The sequence below is a fragment of the Carassius carassius genome, chromosome 24 (genome assembly GCF_963082965.1).
Source record: "Carassius carassius chromosome 24, fCarCar2.1, whole genome shotgun sequence".
Classification (NCBI taxonomy): domain Eukaryota; kingdom Metazoa; phylum Chordata; class Actinopteri; order Cypriniformes; family Cyprinidae; genus Carassius; species Carassius carassius.
This window is the reverse complement of record NC_081778.1, coordinates 27,575,928-27,602,514: the sequence shown is the minus strand read 5'-3', so window position 1 is coordinate 27,602,514 and position 26,587 is coordinate 27,575,928. Positions and strand designations below refer to the sequence as shown.

At 38.3% G+C, this 26,587-nt stretch overlaps 1 protein-coding gene across 1 annotated transcript in view; it reads left to right on the top strand.

The window, feature by feature from the left end:
• The first annotated feature begins 848 nt into the window (after window positions 1-848).
• LOC132103531 (oxidation resistance protein 1-like) overlaps window positions 849-26,587 on the top strand; it is a 138,028-nt gene continuing 112,289 nt past the window's right edge. The window contains exons 1-2 of the mRNA XM_059508646.1: window positions 849-953; window positions 11,937-12,002. Coding sequence (XP_059364629.1) covers window positions 11,986-12,002 — 17 coding nt within the window. The 5' untranslated portion in view covers window positions 849-953; window positions 11,937-11,985. The remainder of the gene's footprint in view (window positions 954-11,936; window positions 12,003-26,587) is intronic.

Sequence of the window (26,587 nt, the reverse complement as noted above, 5' to 3'; positions counted from 1 at the left end):
AGACCATATCAGTTTAATGTGGTTGGTTTCATTTTCTCTTCGATTCCAGCACTGAACTGATTATATTACTGCATTAAAACACTTTAATATTTTAACACTTTAACACAGCAATATTCCTGTCAGGGAAAGCATTAAGATAAAAAAAAAAACCTTCAAACCATTCCTGTTGATTAGTAGCTTCATTCATCTACATGAAAGCTGCAGATATGATAATGTAGTGCCGGTGATTGGATGACAGCTGGAACTCATGGGGTTTTAAGAACATGCAACAATGAAACTTAATTACTGAATTCATACTTATTTCTATATATAAAAATAAATGGTATAAATAAATAAATATATCAGTGTTGTTGTTTTTTGTTGTTGTTAATAAAATGATAATATGTTAAGATATTCTGTTTTTATTTTTATATTTTCCATTTTTGAGTTAAGGTTTTAGTAATTTGTTTCATTTTGTCTATAAAGTTTTATTTATTTGTATTTCAGGTTTAGTTTTAGTTATTTTAGTACAATGATTTAATTATTACTTAATTGTTTAAATAATATTGAATTTTCTTTTATTTTTTATTTTAGTTTAGTTTTTAGTTTTTACTATAAAACCCTATTTTTCACAAACACACACACACACACACATATATATATAATTTTATTTAATTTTACGTATCTATATAAAATTTTTATATTTTGGTATGTTGTTCATATTATGTTAACCTTTATTCTTATATAGAAAAAAACTGACTTTCTAAATAAATCATTCCCTGTGTATTTGACATAAAGGATATAGTATGATCCATTCCTCCCCCTGTCAGTGGTTTGGTCTGTATTCAGAAGGTCAGATTACTCTGTGTGTCTCTCATCCTGCACACAGATGCGCAGTACTGTGACCGGCTACATAAACTCATCACAACCATCTGTGTACAAGAGACTGACATGGAAAGAGCTTCATTTTAAGAGTGAGTCCCATCTTTTCTCTCTTCTCTGTCTCATGCTTGTTTAGCCCCTGCATCCTGTGGCATGGAGAGTCTTTAACACCTGAATGATACAAGAGTTCACTTCACACATGATGATATTGATGTATAAAGCGGCAAGACCGGTGTATTTATAGAGTCTATTGGTTGTTGTGAGGGGTTTGCATGTTCAGAAACTGGACACACTGGAATCACTGTCTGTCATTTGCAGATGTATCATAGACATTTCTTCCCAGTTTTACTGGTGTTGTGAAACATAATTTAACTTTACCTAGATGCTTAGATTTAGTAAAAGTACAAATTAAAGTAAATAAAAAAATTGTAATAATAAAAATGTATTTTCTCTCCAGAATTAGTAGTACATTAAGACTAATTTTTTAATCCTTTTTAATTTATTTAATATAAATTCATTTTTAACTGATTAAAGAGTGAGAGAGAGATTTTTAAAAACAATATTATATTATATATGTTTTTAGATTGTTATCCATTCCCTCTCTCTCTCTCTCTCTCTCTCTCTCTCTCATCTGATCTCTCTCTCTCTCTTTAAGATATCCTCCTTCAAAGGTTTGTTAGCTACAACAGTAATTTCCAGATGTTTTCCTTTTCTCTTTCTTGCTGTGCTGCTTTGAATGATCCTACGTTTGATTTATACTACAAAAGAAATTCAAAAGCTAAACAATGATGCCTTTGAAAAGATCCCGTCCTCTCATGTGAGGATTCCTGTTTGAGACGCTGCATGAAAATCTTCTCGCAGAAACACAACCTCTTAAACTTGAGCAATCTTATCCACTTTAAACAAGACTCACACTCATTTAAGAGTAATTTACTTCAAATATTGATTCCTTGAATTGTGTTCATTGTCAGAAAGATGTTCCCTGAGAGCGACTCTGTGACTGAAATCAGAGATGAGTATTGCTAACAACTAGCCTTGTTTAACCCCAGCTGTGTGTTTAAAATTGAATAGTACTTATTTCTTATGGACTCTTAAAAAATGTAATAGTACAAATAGAAAATGTTTCTAAAACATCATCATGATGCAGATGTCATTGCTAAATGTTCTGCCTGCTTGAGTTCAGACAGAGATATTTTCAATATGTCATTGTATTGAAAAACAGATTTTCCTTCAATGTTAAAGAAGGGCATGTGTGTAGTCGATCTCATACTCTAGGGGGAGCTCTTCATCATAGATGTGCTTCTAGAAAACTTTCCAGCTTTCAGTTAGAATCAAAAGGCAGCTTGAGACCTTGAATCTGTTCTTTGTGTGTCATCATAGACTAAATATTAAAGAAGCTGTTCTAAGTGGGGAGTTTAAATGTGTCTGTTATGTATCAAATGTGAATTGCAGAGGAAACTAGGTGATAGAAAATCGCTCTGAAGCCTGTGGAAGAACAATATTTGTAAAATTTGGGATAAATCTTTGCAGTACACCAGTTTTATGCTGATAATGTCATAGCAGTGCATTGTGAAATGAAGCCTGAATGAAGTCTGCTTTATGTAGTTCTTACCTGCTTTATGTAACACTCTTTACCTGTGGTAAAATCAATGTTATGTGTAACCTGTGAATATTAATCAGTACAGTTTAGTATTCTTTGACATATGAGTTCACATTAAATATTCAGAGAAGCGCAGACCCACCAGAGGATTTGATTTATCTATAATGAACATATTCTTCCTCTCAGTTCATACTGAACATAGACACTCTGACAGTAATGTTTTAGATAATAAATCTCACTCTTAATAAGAGCCTTGGAGTAGGACAGCCATTTTAGGTGCTCATTTTATGATAAAATGTAAAGGTAGAAATCTTGACAGTCATTTCCTTTTCTCGCGACACTAAAATGACAGATGCTTTATTGTTTGATCGAGCCTACAGTCATTTTTTACACTGGAAGATCAGTTATGATCTTCACAATCATGGTGTGTGTGTGTGTGTGTGTGTGTGTGTGTGTGTGTGTGTGTGTGTGTGTGTGTGTGTGTGTGTGTGTGTGTGTGTGTGTGTGTGTGTGTGTGTGTTTCACTGTGGTTCAAATTTTGGGGTTGGAAAGCTCTTATTCTCACCAAAGCTGCATTTATGTGATTAAAATACAGTAAAACAGTAACACTGTAAAATATTTTTACAATTAAAATCCACTATTTTCTATTTTAATGTATTTTAAATGTAATTTACACATGATCCTTCAGAAATCATTCATATGAAATCATATGCTGATATGGTGCCCAAGAAAAATGTCTTATTATTATCTATATTGAAAACATCTGTATATATATATATTCTGACCCCAAACTTATTTGTTCTCTTTAGTTTACTCTTTTGTTCTGGATTCAGATTTCAAAAGCTTCAAATGTCATGATCATGTCATGTCCTCACACACCATTTATTTTCTATTTCTCTAATTGCACAGGGATTCTTTTCTCATCTCTTAGTGAAATTAAAATTCAGCTCCATTCTCTCTGAAAGACACAGTCACATGAAAGACTGAGCATCATGACAGCTTGTCTCTCTCAGATTCTTTCAAAATGAAGGTTCCACTTCAGTTTTGACTGATCACTTACTTTACAGCACATAAAAAAAAGATGCATACAGTGCTTCCTTTTGATAAGAATTAATTACCGTAATCATGCTGTCTACCTTTTGGACCATACTTTAAATGCTGCCTACGTAGTCAGCTCACTAGGTTTCTTTCTCTTTCTACGGCATTGTAGTCAGCTCATGGTATTGCATAACAGTCTTAATCCTAAATCCAATGAAGGCGGTTGGAGTCCTCCAGGTGATGGGATCTTTACAGGTTAAGACTACAGTGATATATCATGCAGCTACATTTCATTTATGAATTAAGAGTGGGCTGACACAAACTAGTCAATGATTTATGTGACCGATCGAAAAAACTGAAATATCAAGACTTTAAAAAGGGTTGTTGTGTTGGACTGCATTAAAATGTATTAGATATGTTTCTGTTTCATGAGGAGAAGATGTCTAAGCTTTAATATCAGTATCTGTTAGTGATGGCAATGCTACAGTAATCCTGTTAACATTTGTGTCACAGCAATGAACTGCTAACTGATTTATTTGCATTTTGTGGTTATGTACTGTACAGAGTTGATTTTGATGCTGTTTTGCAGCTGATTCCACCAGCAATCAATACAAATATATATGTCTATCTTTTTAATACGTAATTACTTTAAATAAAAAGCAATAAACATTAGATAAATCATTGATGATGAATTCTTAGGCATGCTGTGAAGCCTTGACTATGTTCAAATCTTGGCATGTTGATTTTATAAAACAGCTGCAACAATGTTCAATACAAAATGTATTAATAATTGGGATGAAAACAATCTTCCAATAAGTAATATAGTTTATTAGACTGCAATGTTATTATTTTTTATCTTATTTAAATCCATATTTTAAGGTCAGATTCTCGCAATAAACAAATTATTTTTGCCTCAATAAACTCCTAATTTGCTGCTTAATAATACTTTAGTTAGGTAGTTGTTCAAGTTATTTATTGGTTGAATATGGTCATGTAAAATAAATGCTTTTTAAGTACTAATAAACAGCTAATATGTTAACTAGGCATGCTAACAAGCAGCTAGTTAATAGTAAGAATTGGTCCCTAAATTAAATGTGTTAATCTTATTTTATAATTCAACTAGTATCATGAGTGGCCTTGAAAATGAGAGGCTATCTTAATTATTGTAACATGGACTCTTCTAGAATCAAGTCCGAGCTTTATTTCACAAAAGGCTTAGTCAAACAGGCAAGGTCCATTGAAGTTAAATGAGGCGAGATGCTGGATCCATTGTAGAGCGGTGTCAAAAAGCCACTTGTTCTGTGTTAGGCGGAGTATTTCTGTAATGTGGACTCTTCAGGTAGAACCAAGTCTGAGCTTTATTTCACAAAAGGCGTAGTCAGACAAAGTCAATATCCAGCAAACAATGTAATCCTAGGCAGAGGCAAAAGAGAAGTCAAAAGGAACAGTCAAGGGTCATAATCCAGGTGAGAAGTCCAAAGTCATAAATAAACAAGACAATGAAACAAGGCATATGCAAATGCAATGGCGAATGAAAATGCTTGGTAGAGTCCACAACAGCAAAAACAATACTTTGCAATGTGAATGTGAATAAGCGCAACTTAAATAGTCCTTCTAATTGGAAACAGCTGTAGGTGTAATCAGGGGCTGCACAAGATCCCGGGCCCTATGCATAGGCAGTCCTAATGGCCCCCCCCCCCTTGAAAATATATATTCCAGACTTTTCAAGGGCCCTCTCTTCCTTTGGGGCCCTGGTAATCAGTACTGGTTTTACAACAACGATGCTGATCAAGGAACATGTTGTACTTGGTGAAATCACGCTCACCTAAGGGGGTCGTTAAGTTTATATAGCATTAATAAATTAAATTGTTAAAGCATTAATATGTGCTTTTTAAGACAATATGCTAGTAATATCTGTGATAATAAGCAACTAGTCAAAGAATATGTCCTTAAACTAAAGTGTTACCAATTGCATAATATTTAATAGTTATGACCAGCGGTTTATGGTGCTGAAGGTCCAGTGAAAGATTTAAATTCACAGTGTAAACAGAAGAGTAGTGTGATCTGTAGATTAGGGATGGGATTTGCTCTTTTAAGCCCTAGTAATGCAGCGACTGACCCTTGCAGGCATTAAAGGAATAGTGCAGCCAAATGTGAACATTTGCTGAAAAGTTACTTTTCCATTATGTAGGTGTATTAGATTCTTCATCGGAACAGATTTGCGAAATTAAGCTTTCATTGAATTAGTAACAGCAGCTATTACTCTCTCCCGACATGTCCATTTTTTGACTCGGCAAATTTAATTTGAAATATGACTAACCATTGTTTGAGCAATGGCAAATGATTTCATTGATTTTTGCCGTGCAGATGACAAAATATCCCAAAAAAAACAATGTACTGTGGTGCACAAATGAAACACTTCCCTTTTAAATGTGCATTACGTCCAGCTCTTAATAGTCAATGTTGATAAACCTGACAAACAACTGGCAAAATCCACATGCACATGACCAACACCAAAGCGGGAATGAAATGCTTTTATAGGACTGTATCTGTGCTCTGTTGTATCGAAATGCATCTAGCACTCAAGATTAAATTTACCTTGGAACAAAGTCATTTTAGAGCTCTGCCTCCTGAGGCATTTGTCTCTGTCAACATAATATCATTTTGTGTTATGACTCAGCAGAATAAATCCAGAGCTGCACTGACAGAGTGCCACCTTGCCAAGAGCTCAAACAATCACATCTGTGTTCAGAATGGGGAATGGAACTCAAGCACACGCGCTCATTTCTACAAGGTTAAAGCACTGTTTATGTTCTATAGATTTAATAATGTATTTACTGGAGCTAATATTACAAGGAGTTGCAGTACATTTCGAACTTACTGATTTACTATTGTCTTTAATTCTTTTAGAAAAACAATAATTTTGATAACCTGATATGGAACCTCAAACCTGCCACAGGAGAAAAAAAGGGGGGGAAATGATGTCTCAGAATTCACAGGTCTGAATTGTGAGATAGAAAATCTGAATTTGGAATTTACATCTTTCAAAACTGACCTGGCTATTTTGCTTGTTAAAATTATTTTATTTACATTTAAATCTAAAGATGCTTTTTGGTGAAATCAGCATGGGCCCAGAATTTATTTCACGTAACAAAGTAGTTTCATTTCAAAAGGCTGGTTTTCTAAACTTTTACTCTTTTATTTGTTTTAAATACAGAATATATAATATAATTGTCAGGATCCTGTTAAACAAATCACCCACACCTGTTCCCTATCAGCGATCTCATTAAAAGCACTATAAAACAGGTATCTCAGCACCAGTTCTGGGTCGAGCCTCGATTAGGATCCAACAGGAATCGACCTCACGATCTTGTCTCCAACTCACCTCGTCTTCAAGGAAACACCAGCAGTAATGTATACTTACATTTGTGAATTCTCCTACGTACCTCGATATCTCTTGAGTGCCCATGTGATTCTTCGAGCATTGATCTTCCACTGCAAATAGAAGAGACAAGTATTGATATTCACGTATTGTGTGGCTTTGATGTCTTGACACGTAACGAACTCACCTGGCTTTCACAGAAGCGAAACTACCTGGCTTCCACGGACACGAACTCCACAGAACCCGCACCGAAGATTACACTTACTTACCTCTCACGAACTCTTGTCTAAATAAAGACTTTGTGTTGAATTCACTACCACTGTCTCCCGAGTACTATCCTGACAATAATATATAATAATCTCAAAATTAAAGTTAATCAACTGCACAGAGAATATTCCAGTAAAACAACACAAAAACTCTAACACATGTAAAGGAATTGCATCATGGGAAAACAAAGGGTGATGACAGTTTAATAATTATCTAAAACACGTACGTCTGCTCAAGGGTGGCAAGGTCTTGCAATGAATATCCTGAGCAGGTCTCAGACAATCCCAGTGTGTCTCAGATATCACAACACAGAGCTTTCTCTTCAGTTTTTCACTTACTCCATAACCATGTGAACACGCAATTGATTTGAAACAAAAAAAATATTTGCATTCTGACTTGGGAAATTGTAAGAATTGTAATTTCATAATATCTTGTTTTCTGTGATGTAGTTTACCTTGTATTTGTCGTATTCCTCAAGCCATGCACAAACTACAAAACTGAAGCTAGTCACTCTTTCATGTTTAAATATGTTGCCTGAAAAATCAAACTCCTGGCCACTTCTCTCTAACCACTGTCTCAACCATAATTTTCTTTTTTTTTATCATGTTTTGTGTAAATGAAAAACAGCCAAGCTTTTCTTTCAAGTCATTTGTTTATGTGTTTTATCTATTCTTATGGACATGCATGAGAACAAATTTAGAGACCAGGTAACACGAAACAGTGTATAGAGGAATTGAGATAAATATATTTTCCTAAATCTATACCCCCCCCCCCCCATTTATCAGGCAAAACTATTAGGATATCAGTCTTGTATGTTGTCATTAGATAGTGATTTATACAGGTCTAGATTAACTCACTCCATCTATCATGTTTGTAGAATCAGCAGTGTTTGTCAAGGTCTTTATTTGTTAATCTGCATGAGCAAATCGTCCCCCTGTGCTTTGATTTCTTGATTATATGGCAGGCAATGAACAGAGGACAACAGCAGCCTGTGATGAGAATTGAACCTCTGGAATGAGTGTAAACAGAGCGTTCAGAATCAAAAGCAGGCCTGTTTACACATCTGCTGCAAATTGCGAGGAGAATTTCCTTAATCACGTCAAGTTTCTGTAGGCTTCATTTGACCCCTATTAGTCCCTGGAGATGTTGTCAGGTTTAAAGAGTTTCTGTAAGAATCAGGTAAAGGATGATGATATGAGAGCGCAGTGGAGGATGAGTCACCTCACTGCAGACGCACAGTGACGCCATCCAATGACATGCATGATGTGTTCGTTTCTGTGCTGGTGATTTTTGGAGCTTTTTGTTCCATTTAAGCACATGTTTTAAACAGCTCCTATGAAAAAGTACCTTGATTTTTTTAAGACATGTACAGACCATGGTGGGGTTGGATGATCAAAATCTTAAATTGGAATAATTTTAGTAATTTTACACAATGGCTAATGTTTTTAAATACACTACCATTCAAAAGTTTTGAGTAGATATATATGTATAAATATATATGTGTGTGTGTTTGTGTGTGTGTGTGTCGCTGTGTTTTTGTGACATATCAGGACACAACTCTGTATAATGACATGGGTATGACACAGGTATTACAAGGACAGGGTGACTTATGAGGACATAACCCATGTCCCCATTTTTCAAAACGCTTATAAACCATACAGAATTCGTTTTTTTGAGAAAGTAAAAATGCAAGTATCCTGTGAGGGTTAGGAGTAGGGTTGGTGTAGGGCCATAGAATATACAGTTTGTACAGTATAAAAACCATTACACCTATGGGATGCCCCCCCCCCAACGGTGTGTGTGTGTGTGTGTATTTCCTAAATTTCAAGGTCACTGCTTTGTCCTATTTTAAGTTATCCTAACAGGAGTAGAGGGTGAAGTTTTTAAAGCAAATTTCATGAATTAATTGTATTCTGAAGCACAGTATAAAAAACGTAAATGATACATTTGAAAATCAACTTATTAGAGAAAATTTGAGATCACTTACAGATACCTCCAATTTATTGGTGTTAATCTGGCACCCGGTGCTAATTTCTTTAATTATATGACAGACGTTTAACTGGCAGCATTCCTGTAATATTTACTGAGATTGCGAGATGGCAGGCCCCTCCCACTAAGGTGACTGAAACCCTTAAACAGGAGGTTGTCCAGATGAAGTCTAGAGGGATGATCCTTTCAGCCATTGCAAGAGAAGCTGGTCATTCAAAATCTGTGATTTCTAGAATACTACATAATTACAATGACACTAATTCTTTCAAGTAACCCAAAAAGAATGGTCGTCCACATAAGACAAATGCAAGAGAGGACAGGATAATGAGGAGACTCTCAATGGGGAATCGGTTCAACGCAGCAGCTGGAATTGCTTTCCAGTTCAGTGCTGAACAGGGTATGGATCTGTCTCGGCACGTTTAAGAGAAATCAGACTGAAAGCGCACTTTTCAGTGACCAAGACACCAGCAGAGAGAATCAAAAGGCTAGACTAACCTTTGCTGAGGAGCTGAGGAGAGCTAATCCAAACTTAACTTTAGTGATGAGAGCGAGTTTAATTTATTTGGGCCTGATGGTATTGGGAAACATTTTGTTCGGAGTCAAACTGGGGAAAGACTGAAGCCCAAGTGCGTAAAGAAGTCAGTCAAAGGTGAAAGAGGAAGTGTCATGGTTTAGGAGATGTATTCTGCAGCAGGAGTTGGGCTTATACGACTACAGTACATGACATAGTGAATGCAAATGTTTATCAGAACCTCCTTCAGCAACATGTGGTACCTTCCCTGTAAGCATCACCCAATCAGCTTGCAATTTTTATTAAAGGAAATGCCCCCATCACACTGCAAAATGTGTAAACCAGTTCCTTGAAGCAAAGAACATTGAAATAATGAAACAGCCAGCCCAGTGTCCTAATCTAAACCAGATTGAAAATCTCTGTAAAATCCTTGACAAAAAAAAGTACACTAAATCTTTAGTTATACCACAGTTTGAGAAGCATAGTCTTAAGGGTGGGGGGGAAAATCACATCCATTTTTTTATACATTTGATTCAGTGGGCCAAAATTCCCAATAGGAAGTGGGGGAAAAAAAAGACAAGCTATCAAAGTGCCAGCAAGCTACTGCCCACGTCTCCCCAGTCGCTGTGCCATCTATATTGTTTATCTTCTTGTTCTTCGTGTTCTGTTTAAGAAAATGACCGCAAACCCTCCTCACTGTTTTTGTTGATGTTGTCAAGAACTCTTGCAATGTTGCATTGTGTGTGAGTATGTAGAAGAACAATGGTACTTTTGCGATGGTTGTTTAAAGTCAACCCACTCTGTAGTTAGTTGTATAAACTGAGTCTTTAAATTTACTCAAGGCGCCCCGCTTCTGTCCTGTAGTGTTCACTGGGCCTTACATTTCAATGTCAATAGCAATACTTTCCTCTAGCTTGCCACTGCTCTCTGAAACCACAAACACAGTCCTTGCCACTTTATTTTGGAGCGATGAAAGGCCTTTGATGAAATCACTCTAAATCTGTTGAACGCTTAGACCAGAGGGATGACTCACTGCTGAGAAGAGGAAATACAATAAAATGAAATGACCTTCTGAACGTGCCACCTTTCCCTCAGCAGAGACCTCTGCTTCCGTTACTGTTGTGGCTGTGGGTTTATGACAAAAAGAACTGATTTTTTTCTACCTGCTGCAGAAACCACAGCTTTTATGATTACAACTCTTCTCTTTCTTCAGCATGCTCTATCTGTTTTTTTTTTCACATCTCCTCCCACACGTGTCTCAGATGTGTTAAGTTAAAAATAGACTAGATTAAATCAGCAAGGGAAGATCAGAGTTTGAAAGTGGAATACCGAGCAGGAGAAAGTCCCATGATTCAGTCCTGTTCATCAATGCCATCTCTCTGTGTAATCCCAGAACTCCACAACACACAGCTCTCAAAATAGACCAATGTTTTGTGTGCCTGTGACATTAAAAGGAATTAAACAACAAAGCATTGACACAACCACACACAAATATATAATATACTTTTCAATGACTATTTGTTCTCAAATTTCTCAGTTGTTCTCTGTCGATTACAACAAAAGATGTGATTTTTGTCATGTTGGAGCGGAGCAGTCACCCCTTCTCGTTATGACACACAGTCCTGCACATTAATGATGACCTTTACCACCGTATCCTTTGCATTAAAGAGTACCCATTGCCTGCAGGCTACATCACTTAAAATAGGCAGTATACACTATATACTGCAAAGAGTTCAACAAGTATTCTGTCTCGAATGGCCATGCAGCATTGACAACACTTTTTACATTTCACCCAATTAACAGACGTAGAGGACTGCAAACTCTTCCTTCTGTCAGTTGATTGAGTACAGCTTACGCTCTGCAAACATCTCACAACATTCAACCAGAGTGTTAATGAATTATTCATCAGCTCACAGAAACTATTAAACTAAGCCTTTAATGAGAGTGTTTGAGATCATTAAGCTCAATGTACTTCAGTCAGACATTAATCAGCCAGTTTGTTCTTTATCCTCTGGTCACTTTTCATATTTGTGAATGTGTCCAAAATAATAATTCTGTGGTCATTATTTCTTCAAATGTGGTATTTTTCTTTATATGTGATAAAAGATTACCCTACGCTCAGAGTTTTTCTAGTTTAGAAGCTCTCAAGCTGTGTAACTGTGTTTGAATCTGTTGAATGTGGTTTTGTTTTTTGGGATAAAATCAGTGTGGTTTTGGAATGTTTTGGGCTCAGGTCACCTTCACATATCTGCTCTTAATATCCTTTCTGTGTCTGGTTACTTTCTCAGGTTTGTCCCAAAAGGAAACCTTTGAGTCAGAGACGAGTGTCCTGCCAACATGTTCAGCACCAAAAGGTCAGAGCCACACTGGTTTGTTGTCTGTTTTTGTGATCCTTTATGAAAAAGTACAGCAACTTTTATGTTTTTAAGGGCTTGATAAATCACTTGCAGATTAATGGAAATACATTTACTTGAGTTGGTGTTATTTTGCATTTTTTTCTGAATGTAGGGTTCACCTATACATTTTTGTCACAATGTTTGTTTGTTTTTTCAAAAAAAATTGTCCTTTAAAGAAGTACAGTATTATGAGAAATGAAGTCAGTTTTTTGTACTAAAACATACTGTAGGTTTCATTTCTTCATCAGTCCCCACTGGGATGCACAAAATTGACAAAAGCTCCTGTGACCTCAGGAAATCACATTGTTATTCTGCACAAGATTTACCCCCATGCTTGTCATGAGTGCCACAGTATGTTCTTGAACACACGATGCAGATTTCAACCTATTATTGCTATCTTGGTATTTCCGTTCAGCGTTTTTATGCAATATCCCAAAATTTGCATGAACAATATGTAGGTGGAAATCCAACTAATGACCCTAATACTGAAATGACAACACTTTCCAACACTATTAAGGGTAACACACATGAACACATGGTTTTGAACCAAGCTGCACACACTATAGAGTCTTTTATAGTTTGGGTTCAGCAGTTTAGTAGCTCATGTTTACATGCGCTTGTTAAACTGTAACAGGAAATTAAAATTGAATCCTTCATCACTGGGATTGTTTATTAAATGCATTACAGTTGGAGCAGCTCATTAAAAATGTTGCTCTGCCATCAGTCTTCTGCTGAAAAATGAGCCGTAGTTCTCTTTGCGGTCACAGTAATGCGTGTGCGCTCTGGGAGGCAGATAAGGCTTCCTCTAATTAGGCTTACCAATGTTTACGTTCCAAACAAGCTCAGGCAGTAAGAGCTAAACCCTTCCACTAATGCCCCGGGCACAGGACTCATTACACAGTCGTCACATTGCGGTCAACGGAATCATCTTGACCTCCTGTAGCAAAAGTGTAACTTAAAATCCAGCAAATATTCAGTTGACCTTGTGTAATAGAAAGAAGGTTCACTCTCCAGGTTTGTTTTGAAGCAAATCCCATTATAGTTTAATTTAGTTGTGCATCCTTGTGTGATTCCTTTGCACTGACTGAAGTAGACACCAATGTCTTCCTGCTTAAGCAGGAAGCGGCCTTTTTAGGATGCAGCCTGTCACGTACAAGGTTTTAATTGCTGTCGGTGAGTTCTGTCACAATATTAAAGGAGTATTGAGATAGACTCTTGAGCCACAGTGAGCAGGAGGTAGTGATGCTGTGGATGTCTTATTGTCAGGCTTAATGACATTATAAGAATGGCATTATAGTATCACAGAGAGCTTGCATTTCATTGAAAAATTGAGAAAAATTTGACACAAAGATGTCAGCAGGTGACTTTCTCCATCCATTTACTTTGCTTGTGTGGGAATAACAGAGGTGCATGCAAATTGAATGGAATTAAAAATATTTACAGTGTATAACACAAACATGTATGATATTATACACTGTAAAAATAGTAGTAATAGGGAATTGTGCATGTTCTTTTTTTCAGGTGTTTTGCCTGTATAATTTACATTTTGAATTTGAAGTTAACAGAAATGTAATGGCTGTAAAAAATAAAAATTACTCAATAGTATCCTGGCTGGCAGAAAATTACTGGGACATTTTATTTTATTTTCTTTTTTTTTCCTGTTAATATTTACATTGTGCATGCAAATTTTTCCTATTTGTGTTTACATTACTTTTGCCGCCATCTAAAACAAATCTAAATTCCCAAAAAGTAATTATACTGTTAAATGTAATCTTGAATATCAAGTATAATAATATAATTAATATAATTATTTTTATAAGTCATATATATATATATATATATATATATATATATATATATATATATATATATATACACATTATATGGTTTTTATGAAGAATTTAAACAATATGTTTTTTTTCACTGTAATGAATAAACCTTTGTATTCATCCGGAAGAAGGAGGCGGGAACCAGCGCACAATCAACAGAAAACTTTAATGATCAAAATAAACACAAAAACAGCGCATCAGCCCCTCACGGACGACTGATGCGCGCAAAATAAAACCAAAACACAACTAAAAGCCCAGGCCTGGTCCTCTCTCGTCCTTCACTGTCGTCGCTCCAGTTTTATATCCTTCCATCTCCTCCATGGGCCTCGAGACCGGTGGGTCGAACAGGTGTAGTTCATCTCCAATCACACCCCCGGCCTCGCTCCCATGTCCCTCGGCCCCGCCCCACTCGTCACATTCACTTTGTATTTTGTCCAGTTATCAGCCTTGACATAAAATTAATTATCAGTTTACTGGTGTCAGCCAGAACTTTAATTTCAGTGCATCCCTAAAGTTTACCATCTTCTTTGATTACATGCTTGTTGCTGATGCCCCTTCTAGACCTGCCACTGTTGACAGAAACAAAATTGATGTTAGACAGATCACAGATGTGACGCTGACAGGAGCAATCAACACCACGCTGTTCCCATGTAATGTGGACACAAATCAAACTCCCTAACTTTTGCCAAAGAGAACACTAACATCACTGACCCACACTTGATGAGTTGCAACTTGCAAATGCAGAAGACGTTCTTCCCTTTTTAGAGTATAAGTCACAAAGGGATATTCAGTCTTCTTCAAATGCATACAGTTCTAATCAGTGCAGAATGACCTACAATGCTGCACAGATTTCCTGATTGACATTAGGAATGATTTGGAATTCTGAGAAGAAATGGTGGAGATTAATGTTCCCTGCTGTTTCCTTTCCTGAGGTGGATTTTGATTGGTGTTCTGTAAGGTTCATTGGCATAAAGGGGAGGTGTTTGTGAGTAATTCTGAGTGTGTTTGTCAGATTACAGGAGGTGCGTGTAATCATTGGAAGCTGATTGTGGTTGTGTGCACACAGAATTAACACTGTGCAAGTGACAAATGCAAGTAAAAATTGGATTTGACAAGTAAGTGAAATAAAGGCCTGTAACTTTATTAGGAATTAGGTGGTTGAATTGAAGTTGAATTGTAAGAACCTAGAGACGTATAAGAGATGTGTGTGATTCAGTCTTTTTCATCCAGAACTTCCTGAGGTGACACATAATGTGGATTATTCCTTAACCTAAAAAATGAAGAAAAAAAAGAGAAGCAGGCACATTCTGTATTTATTTGATTTGACTGACAGCAGCAACTTTACGTTCACTTTCCTGATGATGAATAATATGCACTGAATCAGACAGCTCTTAAGAAAGACATGATGGCCAACGATGGATGTTTTTGTGAGCTTTTGTCTTGTTAATCTTTGCAGCCTAATATGAATTTACATCCTTCAGCTGTTGATATGTGTGATTGACGACACCACTGGCAGCTGAATGTGCTTGTCTGATCTGATTTTTTTGTTTATGATGGGTTTACTTCTGTCCTGTCTGTTCAGAGTGTCTTCTCATCATTTTAAGGTCCTTGCTGATGCACACAGATTTATCTATCTGTGTTTTCTAGATTTTCTAGCTGGTTTTTAGATGTTTGTGTTGTGAGAAGTTGCATGTGTCTGTATTTGCAGCACGTTTCTGTATTTGGTTGTGTTGTGAGTATTTGCAGCACGTTTCTGTATTTGGTTGTGTTGTGAGTATTTGCAGCACGTTTCTGTATTTGGTTGTGTTGTGAGTATTTGCAGCACGTTTCTGTATTTGGTTTTGTTGTGAGTATTTGCAGCACGTTTCTGTATTTGCAGCACGTTTCTGTATTTGGTTGTGTTGTGAGTATTTGCAGCACGTTTCTGTATTTGGTTGTGTTGTGAGTATTTGCAGCACGTTTCTGTATTTGGTTTTGTTGTGAGTATTTGCAGCACGTTTCTGTATTTGGTTGTGTTGTGAGTATTTGCAGCGCGTTTCTGTATTTGGTTTTGTTGTGAGTATTTGCAGCACGTTTCTGTATTTGGTTGTGTTGTGGGTATTTGCAGCGCGTTTCTGTATTTGCAGCACGTTTCTGTATTTGGTTGTGTTGTGAGTATTTGCAGCACGTTTCTGTATTTGCAGCACGTTTCTGTATTTGGTTGTGTTGTGAGTATTTGCAGCACGTTTCTGTATTTGGTTGTGTTGTGAGTATTTGCAGCACGTTTCTGTATTTGGTTGTGTTGTGAGTATTTGCAGCGCGTTTCTGTATTTGGTTGTGTTGTGAGTATTTGCAGCGCGTTTCTGTATTTGGTTGTGTTGTGAGTATTTTCAGCACGTTTCTGTATTTGGTTGTGTTGTGAGTATTTGCAGCACGTTTCTGTATTTGCAGCACGTTTCTGTATTTGGTTGTGTTGTGAGTATTTGCAGCGCGTTTCTGTATTTGCAGCACGTTTCTGTATTTGGTTGTGTTGTGAGTATTTGCAGCGCGTTTCTGTATTTGCAGCACGTTTCTGTATTTGCAGCACGTTTCTGTATTTGGTTGTGTTGTGAGTATTTGCAGCACGTTTCTGTATTTGGTTGTGTTGTGAGTGTTTGCAGCGCGTTTCTGTATTTGCAGCACGTTTCTGTATTTGGTTGTGTTGTGAGTATTTGCAGAGAGTTTCTGTATTTGGTTGTGTTGTGAGTATTTGCAGTGCATTTCTGTATTTGGTTGTGTTGTGAGTATTTGCAGCACGTTTCTGTATTTGGTTGTGTTGTGAGTATTTGCAGCGCGTTTCTGTATTTGCAGCACGTTTCTGTATTTGGTTGTGTTGTGAGTATTTTCAGCACGTTTCTGTATTTGGTTGTGTTGTGAGTATTTGCAGCACGTTTCTGTATTTGCAGCACGTTTCTGTATTTGGTTGTGTTGTGAGTATTTGCAGCGCGTTTCTGTATTTGCAGCACGTTTCTGTATTTGGTTGTGTTGTGAGTATTTGCAGCGCGTTTCTGTATTTGCAGCACGTTTCTGTATTTGGTTGTGTTGTGAGTATTTGCAGCACGTTTCTGTATTTGGTTGTGTTGTGAGTATTTTCAGCACGTTTCTGTATTTGGTTGTGTTGTGAGTATTTGCAGCGCGTTTCTGTATTTGCAGCATGTTTCTGTATTTGGTTGTGTTGTGAGTATTTTCAGCACGTTTCTGTATTTGGTTGTGTTGTGAGTATTTGCAGCGCGTTTTTTGTATTTGGTTGTGTTGTGAGTATTTGCAGCGCGTTTCTGTATTTGGTTGTGTTGTGAGTATTTGCAGTGCGTTTCTGTATTTGGTTGTGTTGTGAGTATTTGCAGAGCATGTTTTGTCAGTTTTATTAATTTGTTAATAAGTGTTTTTTTTTCATTTGCAGTGTGTTAAACTCTCTCAGCCACCTTAGGCCTCTCATTGGACAGTAAGGCAGCAGGTGCTGTGGCAGGTTGCACTAAGCTACTATGATCATGTATTGAAATAAGGTGGCAGGAAGGCCTGCGTCCTCCCATTAACACTTTATATGAGGCGATTTAATGTAATTGTATTTCTTACTTGCTTTCAAGGTTGTTTGTTGTGTTTTTATTTACTCACCCTCATGTTGTTCCTTTGCTGTTTCGTTTCATTCTGTGGAAGCACCTTCTTCCAAGGGTGAGTAAATAATGACAAAACATTTCTTTTTGAGTGGACTATTCCTTCAGATAATCAGAAAGAGATGTAGAAATAGAATAATGGTTGCTGAGAATACATCAATCTTATGAGTATTTTTTCAGCAGACATATAAGGCCATTTTAAAATATGTCTATTCATAGCTTGTGTCAGCAGTTTTTTTTCCCTCTTATACATGCAGTATCAAATCATGTCAGATTTTACACTAGACGCTTGATTAGAAGTCTTTAAATGACCTAACCCAGCCACAGGCTTGAACTCCCTCTGCATTTCACTGCCACACAAACATTTGCTGACGAGGCATAAATGCACTGATGGAATGTTGCCCACATCTGAGCGAACCACTGATCCTCCACTGCACATTCATTTGAATAAGTGACATGCTTTGTGTTGTGTGGCTCTCAGATGCACATGTTTGTCTGAAGAACAGATATACAAATAAAATAATAATGATAATAATAATAAAATGAGATTAAAGCCTATGAGTAAAAACGAGTATGAAAAATGGAAATTTAGCCATAAGTACCTTAGAAGGTAACCTTTAAACAAACTTCACATCGTGAGCACACCTTTGATCCTTGGCAACACACACAGACACACACACATACATATATATATATATTCCTTAATGTCAGTGCTTCTTCGACCTATTCTAGGTAAATTCAAGGCCTTTCACAGGCATAAAGACTAGATTTAGGAAGCATACAGTAACAAGTTTAAAATAGACAAAAACAGTCCATTTATTTTCTACAATCTCTTTTACTCGTACAATTAAACTGGATGTTTTCGAGCCATTTGCACTTAATTATAAATACCCTTTTTATGTATGAAATTGAGGAATGGTGCTTTGCTGCGCTCACACATGGGCTGCAGATTTAATGTGAAATTCAACATAGTTTTTAATTGCCCCATCAACTATGAACAGCATCTTTGCAAACTGGATTTCATTCTGACAGAAATACGAGTCTGTTTTGCAGTTCAGTTTCAATGTGTGCTTTTTGGACTGGAGTGAAAGTTTTCAGTTTTTAAAAGTTTAAGTACATTTTTAGTATAGTTAACTTTTTTTATTTAAACAGCTCAAGAAAGGTGTAATCCTCATGATATGGCTTCTTTAGTAACTCAGATTGTCATGTCTTTTTCATGCATCAGACAGAGAAGCTTCACATACCTATAGCACGTCAGTGTCACATCATGAACAAACCATCCTTATGAACCCCACAATGTCCTCCAGCTGCACTGAAGCAACTCTTAATGATTCCTGACAGAGCCAACTCCTGTGACAATAAATCATTTATATTTGTTGTTTTCTTTAGACACTCTCACCTCTGATCCATCAGACTAATTGTTTGAAGAATGCAGTGACTGAATTAAAGCAATAAAAGAGTGATAATTGGTAGAAAAAAAATAAAAAATATATATATATATGTATATATATATAAAGATCCATTAACATTGGTGGAAAAAAATAGATAATGTTCAAAATAGTAAAAAACAACAACAACAAAAAGTTTCAATAAAGATGTGTGTGTGTGTGTGTGTGTGTGTGTATACATATATATATATATATATATATATATATATATATATATATATATATATATACATATATATATATATATATATATATATATATATATATATATATATATATATATATATTGTTTTTTTAGGCAGATCTAGCATTAGTTTTTAGGTACAGAAATTTAACAAAGTAATCAAATGTAAAACAGCATTTAATATTGGACTGTATAAATTAAAGATTATTCTTTATTAAAGTTCTAAAAGCTTTTTAATCAAGAACAGTGAGTGATTTCTTTGTTGTTGCTGTTGCTGTTAATATAAAGAATGTCACTTTAAGAGAATACACTGATACAGTGGCCTGCCTTCAGCCGGCTATGTCTGCTGTAGGATACTTATCAAAACGGGCATTTTGACATAATTTTTGTGTGAATTTGTCCATTTAAACACAATACTTCTGAGAGAGAGCTTAATATTTGGGCGCGTTCTGAGGCGCGGGTTTGCGCGGTTCGGGTGAGCGCATGCACAATTCTTCTCACTGCGCGCGTGAGCTCACGTCCTCTGGCTCTTAAATGCGACAAAGCTTAAATGAGTTTAGTTTAAATACATATTAACGTGTGCTGTTCAGGTCTCACCTGTGCGCGCGCGCTGTCAGCACGCGGATGATGACGGAATAAATGACTGCTCATAGTCCAGCATAAGGCTTTCACACATTGATCAAGAGTGAATGGTTTGTCCAGGTTTTTTTTTTTTTCAACGCTATTGTTGTAATGTCTGGGAATCCAGAATGCGCATCCATCAACAGAAACATATATTAGTTGAACCCAGTTTGTTTTACGTGCTAAACATGCAAAACAGATGCTTTATCAAATTTAAATTGAACCGCGGTCCCAGCACGTGCTGAACCGTGTGTGGTGAACCGAACGGTTCGGGTTTTTTTCAGCGAACTGTGCCACCCCTAATATATATATATATATATATATATATATATATATATATATATATATATATATATATATATATATATATATATACACACACACATTTTTTTATAAATAATAATTTATAAAAAATAAGAATTATATATTTAATCAAATGTTTGATGATTATCTAATTGAATATAGATAAGTTTACAGCTCAAATATTTTAATTGAATAATAATAATTTATTTGAAATAATTAAATATAAAAAAAATATTGAAACATTATATATTTAATGATTTAATCATTAATTAAAAGTCTGTTAACTATAACATGAGTTTAACATTTCGGCTTATAAACTCTATGGATCTGATTTATTTATTTGGTTATTTATTTATATATATATATTTTTTACTTCATGCAACAAATGTTGTTTACTAATTATAAATCGTAATGAACCAGAAACATTTTTATTTGTAAAAACATTTCACATGTTACCATTAACTTTACCATTTATTTAAATCCAATTTAAATTAGAATATTCCCATTGATCATACAAGCAAATAAATGTCTTTAGTCTCATTTCACAAAAAATCAAATATAAACATATAAAATATAAAACCTGTAAGCTTACTTAAACAGAACTGAAATTGAAACCTTTTGCATCTGCGTTTGTCGGAGATTTGTGTTTTCTGTCATCAGAAAGTCTCAATTATTGAACTTATCACCTGCACTAAATGCTCCCACTACCCTTTAAATGCACTATAATGAGTTTTACTCATCCTTCAAACTCACTGATAATATTGATCAGAACCAGTGGTGGTTTAATAATGGTCCACAAACAGTCCGCTGCTCTTGCACACTTATGTTTGACTCTAATGACTCATAGATTAGCGAAGAATGAAATGCCAGGAGATGAGCTGAAAATCGAACCGCTTCATCTCTAAACTCAGCAGCACTTCTTCAGGGACGCGACTGGTAGATCTATTTCGACCTCACTCAGACCGTCACCACGGTCTTACCTTGAATGACGCCATTCTGCTAGCTCTCCTCGAGACCTAATGTAAACAATGTCAGATGACTGACCCCTAGTGGTTGGTTCCCTATAAAACATCCGGATGAACCGAACACTTCCTCTTTGCCTCTCTCGCCTCTCTAGAGACCGGTTTGGAGGAAATCCGCGTGTATACGCTGTTATTTGGAAATCTTTACCATTCAATCCATCACTATAGTGCAGGCGCCTGGTGCCCCTGAGGATTGCGGTATCTTTTTCCTTTTTCTTCTATATTTCAGGTGAGTGGTTGGTATTATTTACATTACAAATAAACGAATTTGATTCATGTTAAAATTTGTTTGTAGGGATTGTATTCCGACGCTTAAGAAGCGTACGGATGTGGTGAGTAACTTTTTGATCTATATTCACATCAGTTGAAAGGAGGTTTATTTGTTTACCTGTTGATCTGCTGTTCGCAGCGGAGGGGTCTCGGTCACCTGTCTTGATCTGTGCGTTCGCGCATAGATAGGTGTTGCATAAAAAAAAAAAAAAACTTTTTTTTTTTTTATCTTTTTTTTTTTTTGAATCAAGTAATAAAGTTATCACACTGACTCCACTGTTCGCAGCGGCTCAGTGAAATTAAGTAGATATATATATGATTTTGATTGTGTATACGCACATTTACATATCATTGGCAAACTCCTGTGCGCAGGAGTAGAGTATTCATATTCCTATGTGTTATCTGAGCTACAACTGTACGCAGCTGTCTAACAATCATGAGTCAACCTCTGTGCCATTATTGTCGTGCTACTATGCATCCTCGGGATGGACATCGCGAGTGTGATTGGCCAGCTCATGATAGAGGTGCGTCAGGATCAGTGGTTGATGCACGCTCGCTTAAACGGAGAAGGGAACATTCTCCCGTTGAAGTCCATAATGGACCTAGCTGCTCTGATGGAAGAAGGTCAAGGGCTTCAGAACCTCAAGCTGACACCCAGGTGCAAATTCTAGCGACTTTATGGGATTTGGCTGGGAAAATGGATAGTTTTAGGGTTAGGTGGACAACAACATGCAGCTTCATCTGTTGTTTCTGAGGATGATATGCCTCCAAATCAGGGCGGAAGAGGTAACATTCCTGACACAATTTCTCTTCATGCTCATGACTCTCTTTTTGGTAGTAATGATCAGGATGTGGGTGAGGAAGATCAAGGAGATGGGTCCAGGTCTTCTGCTATTGATGGAGACAGTAACCAACCTGACATTTTTAACAGAATTCTTAGCGCTGCAAGAATTTTAGGTCTGGAAACCCAGGCTGAGGCATCGACGACACCAGTGGTGCAAGGTGTGTGGGCTGGGGTCTCCCAGTCTCAACCATCTGTTTCGATTCCTGTTACTGAGGACTATTCACAGATGCTAAGCAAAGCCTGGAATCATCCCAAAGCTGCACCCCAGTTCAATGCTGGTTGCAGACGCTTTGCTAATATACAATATGCTGCAGAAACCAGCATGGGCGGTATGCCATCGGTGGAGCGTGAAATGGCATCTTTAACATCCTTGGGTCTAGACCGGGTGACTGATGACCCACGCTGTCCCCGGAAAGAGTGTGAGAAAACCGATAACCTAGTGTGTCGAACCTACAACTCAGCCACACGTGCTGCCCGATCTGGTAATGCCTTAGCCATAATTCTGGCTTCATTACGGAAACTTATAAATCCGGAGGATTGGGACATTACGGGTTTGGTCGATGCAGCCCTGGTTACGCACGCCCAGACATTGGGGCTTCTATGTCATCTGCAGTCCTTTCTCGTAGGCAGATTTGGTTAGCGCAGAATTCCCTACCTGATACTATCAGGAAGGAACTGACCTACATGCCCGTCACACCAGGCCGTGTGTTTCACCCAGACTCTCAGACGACACTTGATAAAGCTGAGCAAGCGCGGAAGAGAAGAGAATCAGTGCAACGCACGTTTGGTCCCGCTAAGGCACCTAGACAGTCATATCGAGGCTTTCAGCCTTTCAATTTCAACAGAAGAAAAAATACCCATTCTCAGAGGTTTGATAACAGACAAAGTGCCAGACAAGCACCACTGCATTCACAAATGGCTCGGTATCGTACATCAGTTAGAGATGCACCACAAAAGAAGCGAAACCCCAGGGGCTCAGGCCCCTATGGGGGAACTGCATAGCAATCCTGGAAGAGCTGCCGGAATCTGCTCCCAGCTAAGCCTGGACAGCTGGGAGAGGAAAATCTCAGATCGTTGGGTACTCGCTACGATAAAAAGCGGATACAGAATCCAGTTCCGGCAACGACCTCCTTCGTTTTCAGGGATTCACTTAACTGTGGTCAAAGACGCAGTCCAGGCAGAAATTTTATCCAAAGAAATAACAACCCTTCTTGGGAAGAAGGCAATTACTCGGCTACAACCCTACGAACAGCACACTGGGTTTTATTCAAACTATTTCCTTGTGTCCAAAAAAGATGGTGGTCTCCGACCCATCTTAGACCTAAGACGTCTGAATGCATACATAAAAGTTTTGTACATAAAAGATGCATACTTTCATGTGCCCATTCATCCAGATCACAGGAAGTTCCTTCGCTTTGCTTTTCAAGGCCAAGCATATCAATTCAAGGTCCTTCCCTTTGGCCTTTCCCTCTCTCCCCATGTATTTACCAGAGTGGTGTCAGCCGCTCTTTACCCTCTTCAGGCAGTGGGAATAAAGATCCTCCCATACCTGGACGACTGGCTGATCTGTGCACCAAGTCGTCACAAGGTTTTAAGAGATACAGAGGCTGTTATCAACCATATACAAGAGCTCGGGTTCCGCATGAATCACGAAAAAAGCAATGTCGAACCACGGCAAGAAACCGTATTTGTAGGGTTAGTTTTGAACACCTTAACAATGACAGCATCTCTGTCCCCACAGAGGGTAGCAAGGTTATCTGCCCTGGCACAATCTTTCCGCTTAGGCAAGCGGATGGAGTTTGCACAGTTCCAAAGATTACTGGGGATGATATCAGCAGCAATAAAGGTAGTGCCTCTGGGACTGCTCAAAGCACGACCATTGCAATGGTGGATCAACAAATTTCAACTCCACCCAAAATTACACAGGCGAGTGAAGTTGAAGGTCACACAGAAATGTGTTCAGGCTCTGCTTCCATGGATAAGAAGCAGCAGGTTGGGTCAAGGTGTTCCTCTGGGGAATATACCAGCGAGGAGAATGGTGGTGACAACTGATGCTTCTCTGAAAGGTTGGGGGGCTGTCTGGCAAGGAAGATCAGTCAGAGGCTCATGGATGTTCCCATGGACTATGGAACACATCAATGTGCTGGAGCTGAGAGCAATCTATCTGTCTCTGAGACACTTGATTCCGTTCCTACAGGACAGGCATGTCCTTGTAAGAACCGACAATATGTCGGCAGTGTATTACATCAATCACCAAGGAGGCACCAGGTCATTGCGCTGCCTCCGGGAAACCAGGAGACTTCTGTTTTGGGCTCACCCGAGACTTGCCTCTCTCAGGGCAATCTACATACCCGGAGAAGTGAACCGGGCAGCCGATCTCCTCTCCCGGGGAATGGCGATTGCACCCGGAGGTGGTGCATCTGATTTGGACCCGGTTTGGAAGAGCCCACACCGACCTGTTTGCATCAGCCGAGACAACCCATTGCAAGATGTGGTTCTCTCTGAGCGGCCAAGGAGGACCTTTGGGACTGGATGCACTGTTTCACGAGTGGCTGGGAGGGTTATTATACGCTTTTCCTCCCCTACCATTGATTCCTCATGTGCTCAAAAGGGTGGATCTGGGACGTTGCAAGATTTTACTGATCGCCCCGAAATGGCCAAAGAGACATTGGTTCCCACTTCTCCTACGTCTGGTAGAGGGCCATCCATGGCCACTACCAATCAGAACAGACCTTCTTTCTCAAGTGGAGGGACAGATCTGGCACCCGAACCCAGCCACATTACAACTCTGGGTTTGGCCCCTACTGATCCCCTCTCTTGTCAGCTAGAGGAGGCAGTAAGAAAAACCATAAACAATGCTAAAGCGCCTTCAACTTGGGATAACTACTCGAGCAAGTGGCGTGTATTCTCTAACTGGTGTCAGGACAAAAACTTAGACCCCATGAATTGTGGTCTCGATTCTATTTTATGCTTTCTTCAGTTGCTTTTAGACTCAGGAAAAAAAGTCAACACAGTACGAGTTTATGTGGCGGCTATTTCTCATTTCCACAGTATTGTGGAAGGTTTATCAGTTGGGAAACATATGTTGGTTACTCAATTTCTCAAAGGTGCACGTCACCTCTATCCAGAAAAAAGGCTGAGATCACCATCCTGGGATCTTCCCATGGTTCTACAGTCATTGACTAGAGCCCCATTTGAACCATTGGCCCAAGCGGATCTTAAATCACTGACGTGGAAAACAGTTTTTCTTCTTGCTATCTGTTCAGCAAAGAGAGTGGGTGAGTTACATTCTTTGGCAGTAAGTGAAGACTGTCTGAGATGGAAGGCAAACTATTCAGGGGTCTCTCTTTGGCTGAACCCGGCTTTCCTGCCTAAAGTTCTTAATACTTGCACGATCAATCAAGTAATTGAACTTGCAGCATTTCAACCTGATCCTGATCTCTCTTGTACAGAACTTGATCTTGCTACCTTATGTCCAGTTCGAGCACTTCGCACATATATTGAGCGGACACAGTCGTTACGACATTTACACACTTAGTTGTTTTTGTGTTTCGATAAGAAAGGTATCGGAAAACCAGCCTCGAAACAGCGCCTATCACATTGGATAATAGACACTATTGCACACACATACTCCAGTCAGAGCTTACCAGTCCCAGGGAACCTGGTAGCTCACTCTACCAGGAGTCTGGCCACATCCTGGGCAGCACTGAAGGGGGTGGCACTAACGGACATATGTGCAGCGGCATCATGGAGCTCACCTTGTACCTTTGCCCGGTATTACAGGGTCAATGTGGCGGACCCAGTTACGCTTGGGTCCACAATTCTGCTCTCGGCCGCTAAGCAGGGATGTGAAGAAGGATAGGCTTAACAGCGCCTATCACATTGGATAGTAGACACTATTGCACACACATACTCCAGTCAGAGCTTACCAGTCCCAGGGAACCTGGTAGCTCATTCTACCAGGAGTCTGGCCACATCCTGGGCAGCACTGAAGGGGGTGGCACTAACGGACATATGTGCAGTGGCATCATGGAGCTCACCTTGTACCTTTGCCCGGTATTACAGGGTCAATGTGGCGGACCCAGTTACGCTTGGGTCCACAATTCTGCTCTCGGCCGCTAAGCAGGGATGTGAAGAAGGATAGGCTTACATTCCCTCGTGACCTTGATGGCACTAGTCATCCAAGGTAAGACCGTGGTGACGGTCTGAGTGAGGTCAAAATAGATCGTAAATTATGACTATAACTATGGATCTATGAGACCGAATGATGACCGTCACCATTTCTTGTCACTCGGGATGAACTGAGGCGTTCCAGGCAAGAGGAAGTGTTCGGTTCATCCGGATGTTTTATAGGGAACCAACCACTAGGGTCAGTCATCTGACATTGTTTACA